This window comes from Ruditapes philippinarum, unplaced genomic scaffold (assembly GCF_026571515.1).
Source record: "Ruditapes philippinarum isolate M1 unplaced genomic scaffold, ASM2657151v2 ctg15915_1_1_1_1, whole genome shotgun sequence".
Lineage (NCBI taxonomy): Eukaryota > Metazoa > Mollusca > Bivalvia > Venerida > Veneridae > Ruditapes > Ruditapes philippinarum.
In genome coordinates, this window is record NW_026863769.1 from 4,642 (window position 1) to 19,045 (window position 14,404).

Here is a 14,404-nt window from a genome sequence, read left to right on the forward strand (position 1 = left end):
ATGTGTATAAAGTGTAAATACATGATACCAAAAAATACACACAAGTGATCTACAGTATGGGTACATTTTGTTTGCAGTATGGTTCCTAAGTTTAGATGTGGCAAATTGACTCCCAAGTTCTTAAAACTGAGAGTCAATTTACTCCTTCATTTGGCCAGAAACTGGCAGTTTACTCTCAAGTATAAAAAACAGAGAGTATTGACTCTTGAGTAAAAAATAATTAATCTAGAACACTGAACATCTTTAATTCTTATACTTTACATCAGTAGATACAGTAACATGTTAACATCTTAATTCTTATACTTTACATCACTAGATACAGTAATATGTTAACATCTTAATTCTTATACTTTACATCACTAGATACAGTAATATGTTAACATCTTAATTCTTATACTTTACATCACTAGATACAGTAACATGTTAACATCTTAATTCTTATACTTTACATCACTAGATACAGTAATATGTTAACATCTTAATTCTTATACTTTACATCACTAGATACAGTAACATGTTAACATCTTAATTCTTATACTTTACATCACTAGTAAAGGCACATGTTTACAACTTTACATCACTAGAAAAAGGTACATGTTAACTTCTTAATTATTTTACTTTACATCACTAGAAAAAGGAGCATGTTAACATCTTAATTCTTATCACTAAAGACATCACTAGCAAAAGGTACATGTATACATCAAAACTCATGGAATATACATCCATGGAAAAAGGTACATGTTAACATCTTCTTAAATTCTTATACTTTACATCATTTGAAAAAGGAACAAGTGAAGATCTATACTCTTGTACTTTACATCTCTAGAAAATGGTACATGCTAACATCTAAACTAAAAAGAGTTATTATCAAAAGGCAATGGCACATGAAATATCTAAAAAAAATTTATAAAAGTGACACATAGAGGATATTTGTTTGTTTTGCGTGTAAGATTGAAATATAATTTCACTGAGTGAACACCAGATGCAATATTTTCACGAGTGGCGTAGCCACGAGTGTAAATATAATAGCTGGTGTTCACGAATGAAATATATTTCAATTTTATACGTAAAACAAATAAATTTTCCTTTTTATTTCATGCGTTTTAAGTGATTTTAAGTAATTTTTACTGATTTTGCCGCGTAACGTCGCGTATTCTCCTTCGTGACATCATCACATCATGACGTCACATCAACAAGTTTGAAATATAGTTCTGTTAAATTTACTCTAATTTTGTTGCATTTTTAACATAATTTATGGTGACATCCACTTTCTTTTCCAAAAGAAGCAAAATTTACACATGACGGCATTTATATTTGCCTATTATTCCATTCAGTTTTGATTTTCTTTTCATCCGCATTCAGAAATAATCCGGCTACAGTGAAAATAATATTTTATAAATTTCACTAGTGGTTAATTAGAATATAATCATCTGATATATTACAATAATATTACAATAAAACACTTGAAAGCATGAAATAAATGATTTTAATTATATTATTAAGATATTCGAATTATATTATTAAGATATTCTTTGTTATTATCATCTTTAAGAAAATAAAATTTGCCAATTTGTTGAACTCTACGACAATTCTTACTCAGGTCTAATTTGAAAAATAGAAAGCAAAAAATGAGTATGAAATAAAATGCAAAAAGTAGTAAGTGAAGCTTCATTCCCATTTACTGGTCAAGTAAAGTTTATAATTTATTAAAATAAGGACACCATTGGGCCAAAGCCCAACCTTTAGGACAGACTAATATTGGTGTAGAAGCAGTCAATTACAAAAATGTGAATGATGTTGGTCACTAGCCAATACTTCATACCAAATATATATTTTAATTTAGACTGCATACATGGTTGTACATCAAAAACAAGAAAGTAGATCACTAGGTCAATATTAAGGTAATTTGATATATAAATTATAGTTCTACACTTGAAACTGTGCACATGATCAGTGTTATAGCTGTATATATATATAGAAAGTCCAAGTAAGTTATATTATGCCAAAATCTAGGCAATCTAATAAAAAGTTCAATTTTACATTCAAAACTGTGCACATAGTATGACATTCAAAGCTCTACATCAAAATTAAACATATTAGGCCACATCATCAAAATCTACGACAGTTGATAACAAAGTTCAATTTTACATCTCAAATTGTGTACATGTTCCAAATTTGATGTTTGTATATCAGAATAAAAGGAAGTATGGCACATCATCAAAATCTGGGAGATTTGACATCAAAGTTTAATTTTACATCTCAAACTGTGCAGATGGTCCAAATTTCCTGGCAGTACATCAAAGCGGAAACAAAGATGTTGTGTATCTATTTTTTAGAATGTTTTCTAAAAAAATCAGCTTGTTCTTTCTCAAAATCTAAAGAAGAAAAAATATAGTTAATGGTCTAGTCATTAATGATGTTTACATTATTCAAGGCTCATTCACAAAGAATTTCTAAGCATTGTCAAGGCCACATAGTTTGTCGTTTGACATAACATTACAATTTTATGATAACTTAATGTGACCTAATTAATTTAATATCCGTTAGAATCATGTTGATTTTTGTAACATAAATAAATGCATAGAAGACAAACATGACAAGAAAATTTTACTGAAAATGCAATGAAGTTGTAAATGTAAATATTTGTGAGTAATGGCATGCTATCATCCATGCTGTTCTACAGAAATTAGAAACTTCCACAGGAGCGATAGCGACAGGAGAATTTTTCTAATTTCTGTAGAACAGCTACCAATGAATACTAACATACTTAGTTTAATTCAAGCTTTATTTGGCCCATTATAATTCACTTTATTACAATTCACTATGCGGTTCTATAAAGCACTATGAGAAATAGAAGTCGATTATGAACAGAATTCGATAAAGTAACGACTTTTGTTCTTCTATGAAAATTAACGCACCAAATTTATAAGAAATACAGCGTTTAGATTGGATTACAAATAAAGTTGGACACTAAGTTATTGTAATCATAGTATAATATTTTTACAAACATTTCATGATAAGCCTATTGGCTGTTGTCAAATTTCTTCCCTCTGTTTTCTCCAATTCCTGGTTTGAGAGATGATAATTAATGCCTGTTGCCTGTAAATTAAACATGGAAATAATCTGTATTTCGTTTAGAGGAAATATAACAAAGACATTTATAATTTCTAAACAAAGATATTTATAATTTCAAATAAAAACACTCATTATAATTAATTTAATTAGTGATATCTCAAAATCTTATTTCATTTTTGTCTTAAAATAAAATCTATGTTCCCATTAAAGGGATTGGGCATGTGAAGTTTTAGATGAAATTCCACTGTTAATTTTGAGAAGTCTTCCAGATTAGCTTTATGAAGACAGACAGACAAATCAGAGAAAAGTGATACCCTCTGCAGTATTGAATAAATTAAAGTATTCATTTATTTTTAGTTTTGGAACCAATAATGAAGGTTGTAAATCAAAACAGTTTTCAAGTTAAGATGAAGTTAATTTGATGAAAAAAATTGAATGACTGTGTGTCAAAATTTAAAGTTATATCTACCGCTTCATCAGACAATATTTAAGTGTATGCAAAAGGTAACAAAACTAGATGCTGAACAAAGCAATTTTGCAAGGCAATAAAATATCTTTACATTTATATTAGAGATATCTATAATTATATTAATATATTATTAAGTCTATAAATATACATAAGGTAAAAGTCATCTTATAAAACACAAACTATAAACCGATATTCAGCATTCATAATTTGTTTCATAACAAGTTAAACTATGAAACAATAATACAGATAGGGCAACAATATTTTTCATAATGCACAAACAAAACTGTAGGTGTACACTAAAGCAAGGTCAAAATTTCTGTTAAATTCCTTCCAAGTTTCATTTCGTATTTGTGTTAAATGGTATGAAATACCATTTATGTGCAAATATTTAATGATGATCAGTGAATATTATTTCTAATGTATTAATGTAAATAAAAAATTACCTCCTGCAAAATGATTACCATTGCCTCCTTGGTCAAAACATTGGAAATGTAATTTTCTGCAAGACTGAAAAAAGAGGTATTAGTCAGATACTTACAGATACTTGTTATGTACTCTTCTTGAAAATATCAAATATATAAAAGAAATTGTCTATCTGTTTATAACTGTATAAATATAGTGTGGCTAATCTATTTGGATATGGTTTATGACATTTTATTTTACAGATTCCCTAGATGAAACTGAACACATCAGCTGTTTATTATGATAGAGTGACACCCTGTGCCAGAGCTCATATGTCTTAAGATGTTTCATGAATTTGAAAACCTTCAACATCACGTAGGGTTGAACTGATTTTGGCCAAAATATATATATATTTTTCATAGTCAGTGAAGAATATAATGGATATAAACTGGAATGTCATTTCATATACATTTATATCATTGTTTTTGGATGCTATTTTTTAGGCAATACTGTTCAGTAACATGATGGGCAAACAATGATAATACAACTTCAATCATAATGTCAAGATTGTTCTTACCCGGATGTTTTAATGAATTGTTGTGTTAGACCTTCATTTGACACAATAATGACATTATGTAATGAATAAACAGCATTAGGACTGAAAAATATAGTAAAACTAATATTATATTATCTTCTCATCATTGTTTTAGAAAGAAGAGCAAATACTATTTAAAAAGAAATATATATAAATACTAAAGAAATACTATTTATTTTTGAAAGATTAATATGTCATACATTAAATTATTTCTTTAATGCTATCATTTTATAAGCCTCATAAAGTTTAAAATAATCTTTTCCTTTTAAAATGTTGTTTTCATAGTATTATGAAACATTAACAAGCTTACAGAATCTGGGTGCCTGTGAATGCCCCCGGCCCATATTTTGATCAGTTAAAATTGTTCAATCACTCAGTTATGGACCGAAAATTTTCACCAAAACAACTTTATATAATTTCACAGAGCCATGATGTTTTGTTCTTGGGAAAAATATATGTTGGCATGTCAGTGTTATTTGATGAAGTTTAAAAATATCCTTTTTGAAATTACAAAAAAAATTATTAAAATATATATAAATGCAAGACCTTGAACTTGAATCAAGGATGAAATGCAGTATATTCCATTTAAATAATTATGAACCAGAAGTAAAAAATAATAGAGGCAATATATAAAAGTTGCACTTTTCCAGATGAGCAAAAATATTTCATGAAAATCAATATTGAGAAAAAGGTACTAAAATTTTCAGAAAGATAAAAACATTCAAAAGCCAAGTTATATTTTGCATGGTATGTGCGATTTAAGACTGTGTTTGCAGTATTTTATCAACATATTTCTATTGCGTTACTAGGCTAATTTTTGCATATGTTGACCACTTTTTGGTAATTTTCTAGGATTTTAAGTGCCAATTGCAATATGTAAATTGCTTTATTTATTCACCTCACAATAATTTATTTTCAAATACATTTCCAAATTTTTCATGAAAATTGACATGAATCTGGAGGCGTGCTACTGTAAGAGAAATGTATAAAATTTATTGTTAGCACAGCTGACCTTGACCTTGTGACTCCCAAATCTGGACCACACAAGTATGTTCCTTCCAAATATGAAAAATATCACCGATAAATAAATCCTGTAAAAGCAAATGTTTAGAAATCTATTTTGGCACCCCTGAACATGACCAACTGACCCCTTACTCAATTTCATATAAGGAGACCATGCAAGTTATCTTCCTACCAAATATGAAAGGCTTCTGTCAATATAAATAAATGCTGTATGGGCAAAAATGTAAAAATCTATTTAAAGCACTGTTGACCTTGACCTAGCTGACGCCTAACTCCATCCAAAGGTAGAAGACTTCTCAACTTATTTTCCTACTAAATGTAAAAAACAAACCTTTCAATAAAAAAAGGGTACATTTGTAAAGGCATTATCCATATTAAATATGAAAACAATTAATTTAAAAATAAAGACTGTATCAGCTAAAATGTATAAATTTATTTTATACAGCTGTGACCTTAACAATAATATCATGTACTTTGTATTGATCAGTAATTGTGAAAATTATTATGCCATTTATATAGAAAGAACTAAAGATATATCCAACTTGCCGGTTTAGGTTAACCATATCCATTTTCAATGAACTGAAAAAGGGAATAACTTTGAAAAATGGATACCATAGTTATGTTTATTACCCATATCATATCCTTTATATTAATTAGTAAGTGTGCAAATTATGAAGCCATTGGTACAGGTAGAAGTTACAAATTTACAAACTCATAAATCCAACTACCATTTAAGGTAAACTTCATACAGACAGACAGACGAAGTGTTCAAATACTATATGCTTGGGGGCATAGAAAAATACATGAAAAGGTGGTTTAACTTCAATTAATAGGATTTTATAAAAGTATTGTTGATATTTGGTTGAACTTACTCTTTTTTTCTCAGAAATCTCTTTTCCAAGTTAAGCCTGATATTGAAAATAGCCTGCAAGTTAAAACACAAGTTCAATTAATTTTTATGAGGAAAATGGGGCAAAGTCTAGTAATACTGATAACTAAATTATGTCACTCTAGAAATGATAAAATTAATACTTTCAAAATTTATTTCATCTCTTTAAATTATTCCAAATGTCATATAAATTTGTTTAATTACTAACAATTTTAAAACATAACCTACTATTTTTTATATGAGCACAAAATATCCCTTAACTGTGAATGAAACAACCACTGACCATATGATTTACATTTTGCCTTAATAAGTCATAGCAATACACTAAAACATGTCCTTGCTGGGTAAATAGGCCCTCGCCAAATCCTCTTGTCAATGATAACTTGTTTGACACCACAAAATCTGTATGCCTTTTCATCCATGGGACACTGCTGAAGTTGGAACATTAAATAATTTTACTTAAATTAACAGAAAACCATTTAGATACATGCATCAGAGTCAAATGATAAATTCATCCTTAAAGGTTTTTAAATACAAAAGTTTTTGCTTGTAAACATAGATTGTGCACAAATCTTAACATTTGAGTGATTATTTGCAAATGATAAACATATTTCTTAATAAATCATCATTGCCTTTCTCGATGTTGGATCTCTAAACATTATATAAAGAAAAAATATTTAAAATAGGTAAAATTATAATACCTTTCACTACCCTCAAAATGCACAATATCCCAGCAATACTGGTAAGCCGTCCTCAACTGTAAAGGTTTTACAACAGAAAAATGAAATTGTAATGACTTCATAAACAAGTAAGTTTTACTAGTATTTATTTCCTTCATTCACTCATGAACTTTGTTAAACCATATAATGTAAACGCTCAGTGGAACAGGTTGTTCAAAATTCCTTAAAAAGATGTATCACTTGTTATATGTCATGAGGGTTATTTAACTTACTACATTGTAGTTACCAAGTTTCATTCAGATATGCAAACTTTCAATCAGAAATCATTTTTATTTTAGTTGTTACATAATATTTCAAGCATTACAAAGTATTATAGTATTATAAAGGGGTATAATTTAAAGAAAGCTCATGATTTCTTTGACAACTTTTTTTATTTATCTACTTAAAGACAATCTTCATAAACTTACATGTCTCATGGCATCTGTTGATGTCATAAAACTTTCATCTTCCCTATCTTCACCATCCATGTCAGGGACATAAGGCAGGGGATCTACTGGCCAGTTTATAATATTTTCCTTCGGAAGAAAGAAATAGTATGTGGAAATGACAACATTTTTATTCTATAAAATAATTAGCAAGACATAAAAAAGGACAGTTATATGAGTCATTATCAAAATTCACATTTTTTTTCTGTTCACTGTTCATAATGAACATATAAAATGTGCATATGTATAAATGCTAATTGAAGCTGATCTATTTAGTAGGATGTAATTGTAACATTTTATCACATTTCTTGTTATTTTATGTACAATTTGTGGTTTAATTTCTGTTTAACTGTCAATAAACTTGTGAAAAATGCTGTCCCAAATCTCAAATGTCTTTATCTTAATGATATCTTATTATTAAATTTACAATTATTTACAAGCTAAAATTCATAGATTAAGCATATTTAGTTTATAACTGATGAAACAATGCAAAGGCTATCTTAATATATTTTTAATTTCTTAATCTAAAAAATTGAGTTATATGCTTGTCCCACATATTTACAAAGAAATCTTGCTAAGTATGTACACGGGGACATCTTTAAAATTAAATTTCCTTGTTTTAAAAGTATTTGGCTTTGTTCTCATTCACGGGTGGTGAACCGCAAATGGATCTCAATTTTTAGCAATGGTAATAAATATGTGCAGGTAAGGTTAACCAATGCTGCCACTGAGATTGTCATGACAATACCTCCACATTTTATTTTTCGGAAAAGTGGAGCTAAAGATCAATAAGTGGTGTATTACCTTGCAAAATCTGCAGAAAAAATTCTGTGGCTCATTTAGGGTATCTAGTCCTAAACACTCTGGATGATACCATTTACGGCATTTCCCGGGCAAAAGATTGAGAACATAATCTTCACAAAAAGTGATTGGTTGAATTTCCTGTAAAGTTGAAAAAAAATGATACCAAAATTTTAAAACAAACACACACTTTTGTTGAAAAACAAAACAACAACACAAATAAACATTTATCACTTCAGCGGGAGCAAATATCGGTTTCAAATTAAAGTTTCGTAAGATATGTTAATGACTTCCCGATGCTCGACTGTAAGTAATTTGTATATGTATGCGGTTTTTTGTTGTTTTTTTTTTTGTTTTTTAATTAAAGCTTCTTATTCTTTAATTAATATTTTTTATGTATCTCATAATCTGTATTGAAAATTTGAATTTTATTACAAATGGGCTATCAAATTATGATGTATGCCCTAGAATTGAATAAACTTTCTAATTACACAATACGGGGTCATACTGATCTTTGCGTCTTTCTCTGAAATAATTATTTCCTTGTTAAAACATTTTTGACCACATATTTCTGTCAATTAACTGTTCACTTTACTTCCGATTTTGTTGTACGGAAACACATGTTTCTATTTGTGTTTTCTAATCAATTCGAATCTATAATCAGTTTAATGGGATCACCACCGGGTAAACGACTACTAGGTACTTTGGTCATGTTTTTTACCACAAATATTTGAATGTTTCTATTGGGATTAAAATGAGCATAGTAAACTAAACAACTGTTTGTATAAATTCCTGACCTGTCTAATTCTAATTATGAGATTAGTGAATATATAAGACTTTCACTACAAAATATTCCTAAACAAAAGAGCACATGTTTAAATTTATTCCTATACAAATAAAAGATCAGAGTAGGGATCTGTCAATTACCAAAGATACTTTTATGTTAAAAGTTTGATTAATGAATTATGTAAGATGAAAATATAAGTATTGCTTTTTTTATTTTGCTAATGTAAAATGTAATATTGTGCTGAAATTTTGTCGGAGGTCCTTAGGGGTTTTGTAGTTAAATAGTTTTTTTTCGGCGATAATGGTTAAAGAATATAATGTTTTTAAACTATATGTTCATCACCATCAGTGAATTTTTAGTTAAATGTATGCAAAATATTTACTAAACAGCTATATGATTTAGCGGTTTAAGAGCGTTTTCCGCGTACAGCCTCCTGGGGTGTACACATAAGTTAGTTTTCCTTAGTTATCACGCAAGCATGATCCATGTCTCTGATGTAAGCGACAGTTTACAATTATTTGTCTTTAAAAAATATTAAGGACTATTAATAGTTTATAACAACAAAAGAACATGCATGATATTGAGAATACGTAGTTGCAACGTTCTAGTTAATGACCCGTCATAAACAGTTGGTCGCTGCGTAGTAATTGGAAAATTGTTATCAAAAATAATAAAGAATATTTGCCACTGAATTAAAGCATTTACTTATAAATTTTCATTTATGCTTTTTGTTAAAAAAATATGGATAAAGTTATTATTTTGAAGGGTTTTCATACCAGAACTATTTATTACAGACGTACGTATGCCTAAACCTGATTACCGCGGCAGTATGACGTCACAGAGTAGTGATTTAAACAAAAATCAAGAATTTTTCAGAGAATTATTATCTTTACAAATTGCAGATATGAAATTAAATAATGAAATTATTTTCATATTGTAAATGTCTGTGATGAGTGATGAGTCAGCTTAGAAAAAATCAAGGTACTATTTTTTGACCTGATTACCGCGGCAGTATGACGTCTCGGAGTAGTGATTTAAACAAAAATCAAGAATTTTTCAGAGAATTATTATCTTTACAAATTGCAGATATGAAATTAAAGAATGAAAATATTTTCATATTGTAAATGTCTGTGATGAGTGATGAGTCAGCTTAGAAAAAATCAAGGTACTATTTTTTGACCTGATTACCGCGGCAGTAAGATTTGACAGACAGTTATTAACACTGGGTCGGCATAGCCTCCCCAAAAAAACCACCATAAAAATTTAAGTTATCTATGATAAACAAGAGCGATAAGTGTTGACATGTTTTGCCTTATACTAGCTAATTCCATGTTGCAGCTATTGTGTAGCAGGAAACACAAAAATCTTTAACAGGCCAAATAATGTTTTTTATTCAAGATGTTAAACATGAAACATTCAAACAATTTCTTCAAAGGAAATCTAAAAGTCCACCACAGCTCCTGGAGTAAAAGGTTAAATTGAAACATTCTGAAAATTTGCTTTTACAACCCTTTTCAATCTAAATTTTGTTGTTGTTGTAGTTCAGAAAATTCAGTTAAACAGTCATAACTTTCTTTAATTCTCTACGTGTCTGTATCCATTTTCTTAGTTAGAACATTACCAATGTAATAGAAATAATTTCAATTCAAAATTAAAATAAAAGGTTTTTCTTTCTTTTCTTATGTGTGTCTAAGGAAAAAAAAAATCTATCAAATCTTTCAGCCCTTTGATATAGTCTTTTTGTTTTAATTCCAAAAACATGAAGCACAAAACATGCAAAATTATTTCTTGGGGAGCTTCCTGATTCTAATAAATTTATTTTTCATCAATTAATCTAAGACAAATTTATATTTGTGTGAATATTTCCCTTGCTCTTTGTGCTCTTGTTCAATAATTACATGTCCCTGATTGCCATAAAAAAGGAAAAATTGGTAAACAGGTCAGGGTGTAAAAATGCATACCTGTGGTCATCCGGCTTGTAACATACACAGTATCTGGCCCTTGGTTTTTTCGTCAAATTTGGGTACAAAAATGATGATCGGCTGATCTAATAATTGAAAAAAATAAATAAAATAAAAGATAGAGAAAATGAATGTACAAACATATCTTTGCTAGGATATCAGACATACCATGCATAATTACCAGTTATACACATGTTACTATATATTTTAACAAAATTGCCTATGATTTCAACTGATTATGAGTGTCACGTGACCTATTATAAGTTTGCCGCCCGGGGCCAAGAACTAGTTATCAGCCAGCAGAACATGTGCATGTGCACAAACTGAAACAATGACGTCATATTTTACGTCATGAAACAGTTAACTGTAAAAGTGAAGTTAGGTTGTCAACACAAATCGCTTTATTTTTATTATGAGAGCTTAAGCGTATTTAGTACAAACACATTTTTGTTATTATTGAAATTTGAAGAAATAATATGACAAATTCATTCAGAAAAAAATAAAAAATAAAACTTGCTTCTAGATTCTATTGCTTTGAACACACAAACAAAAAACATCTCTGTACAGAACAGTAGAAGTGTAGACAAGAATTTCAACGAAAGAACTTCAAAGTATTTGTTGTTGTTTTTTTTTTTTAAATGCTACTATTAGATCTACCAAGTGTATTAAAGACATTAATACACGTCAGAGTAGGGCCGGAAGGTGATAAGCGGCCCTGAAATGAATAATGCCCTCGGGTCAATTATTCATTTTGCGGGCCGATTATCACCTTCCTGCCCTACTTTGCTGTGTATTAATCTCTTATTATTACAGCTTGAAGAGTTATCATGTTTAGTTTCAATAAAGACATATGAATTTCTGATGCCAATATCAATAGTAGAAGATAATTATATTATCATTTTCTTTAAATCTGCTGACATTATTTTTGAACATGAATAAAAAGAAATTGATTACTTACATTTTTTATTTTTTTCCTGAGGGACATGTATTTTATTACATTATTACTTATTTCCTCATTTTTCTTTTCCTGATCATCTGATATTTCTGGAAGAATAAAAAGAAAAAGCTTTACTTCATTATTCAAAACTATCTTACCATTTTAGCTATGGACATCAAAATATTTTTGATGACAATAATTATCATAAGATTGCTTTGTTAAAATATATTTTAGGATACAACAGAATCTTAGCAACTTGCAATGCTATTTCTTAATATATGGATGTCTTAAGAAATTACTTCCACTTAAAAACAAGATTGCATTTGAGAAAAATGCTATGCCACCGCATTAATACAACACTAAATAGTAGTGTAGGAACAGATTTTTTTTTTATATATAAATTTGAAGATTGTCATAATGCATAGATCCCTGACCTATCTTATTCTTATTATCAGATTAGTGGTTAAATCTGTTGTTAACTCAATAAAAGATCAGAGTAGGAATACATCTTCAAGTGAATTTAGTGAAGGTCATATTTCACACAGCCTAAATTTCATGACTACATAAAAGGACAACACAGTAACACACTTTGTCAAAATCTAGGTCAAAGTTCACTTTACATCTGAATCTGTGCACATAGTTCAAATTTCATAGCTGTACATCAAAGGACACGAAAGTAGGTCACAAGGGTTTAATTAAAAACAATCTTGATACAGGTCCACCAAACAACATTTCAAGTCAAATATCTAAGCTATAGCTTTCTCCCATTCAGAAAACATTTGTTTTATTTTCTGTTTTTACTATGTGTACATAATGAGAATCACTGCCCCCGGGCAGGGCCAATTTTGACAACAGGGGAAAAATTTGAACAACTTTGGTAGACGACCTATAGATGATATTTCATAGCAAACATCAAAGCTCTATGCCTTGTACCTTCAGACAAAAATATTTTTTATTTTTTTACTATATGTACATAATGAAAATCAATGACCCCCTGGGCGGAACCAATTTTGACCCCAGGGCTATAATTTGAACAATCTTGGTAAAGGTTCACTTCGCAATGTCTCATGCCATATATTTAGCCTCTAGCCTCTAGCAATTCAGAGAAGAAGATTTTTCAATTCAGAGAAGATTTTTTCGAGTTTTTACATTATACATATAAGGAAAACTATCGCCTCTGGGGCAGGGCAAATTTAACACTAGGGGCATAATAAAAACTACTTTAGTAGAGCACCCATAGATGATTTTATAAACCAAATATCAAAGCTCTAAGCCTTGTACCTTCAGACAAGAGGATTTTTATTTTTTTTTAAACTTAATGTACGTAGTGAAAATCAATCTCCTGGGGGGAGCCAATTTTTACCCCAGGGCTATAATTTGTACAATCTTGCTAGAGGTTCACTACATGTTTCATGCAAAATATCTTAACTTTAGTCTTTGTAAATTTAAAGAAGATGACTTTTTTAAGTTTTTACTATATACATATAAGGAAAACCTATGGCCCCCGGGGCGGGGCTAATTTTGACACTAGAGGCAAAATTTGAACAACTTTGGTAGAGTTTCTAAAGATGATATCATTTATAAAATATTAAAGCTCTAAGCCTTATACCTTCAGACAATAAGATTTTTTACTATATGTATATATTGCAAATCAATGACCCCCGGGGTGGGGGCAATTTTGACCCCAGGGCTATAATTTGAACAATCTTGGTAAGGGTCTACTAGACAATGCCTTATGCAAAATATCTAAGCTCTAGGCCTTTTCTGTCCTTACAAGAAGGTTTTTTTATGTACATAGAGTGAAAATCAATGACCCCCTGGGCGGGGCCGATTTTGACCCCAGGGCTATAATTTGAACAATCTTGGTAGATGTCTACCAGACAATGCCTTATGCAAAATATCTAAGCTCTAGGACTTTTAGATCTTTTAAAATTATTCTTATAATTCCTTTTGGTTGCCATGGCAACCAGATTTCTGCATGGAATTAAATTCTTTGAACAACTTTGCAACCCCTTCACCCAAGGATCAATCCTGCCAAGTTTGGTTTAAATTGGACTAGTGGTATTTCAAAAATCAAACTACTGGTAAATAATACAGTACTGTGTCACCCTACCTCAAATAATTTTCAAAATAAAATACCAAGGACAGATGTGCATTTTTAAAATTACTTTAAACTGTTGTGAATTTTGTCATATTCAAAAGTCTAGAGGGACTTGATAGAATATAGATTTATTTATAAAAGATTCTTAATCAACTTTGTAGTTTGTATTTTGGTTTGGTCTGAACCGGATGGGGGTTGT

At 29.6% G+C, this 14,404-nt stretch overlaps 1 protein-coding gene across 1 annotated transcript; it reads right to left on the minus strand.

The window, feature by feature from the left end:
• Positions 1-258: 258 nt before the first annotated feature.
• On the minus strand, positions 259-8,497 carry LOC132723279 (uncharacterized). The gene is made up of 9 exons (XM_060707952.1): positions 8,423-8,497; positions 7,601-7,708; positions 7,155-7,210; positions 6,737-6,884; positions 6,437-6,489; positions 4,524-4,604; positions 3,988-4,051; positions 3,009-3,099; positions 259-2,375 (listed from the first exon to the last, which is right to left on the minus strand). Exons 2-9 carry the CDS (start codon positions 7,658-7,660, stop codon positions 2,326-2,328), a joined length of 603 nt encoding a protein of 200 aa, XP_060563935.1. The 5' UTR covers positions 7,661-7,708; positions 8,423-8,497; the 3' UTR covers positions 259-2,325.
• Positions 8,498-14,404: the final 5,907 nt, after the last annotated feature.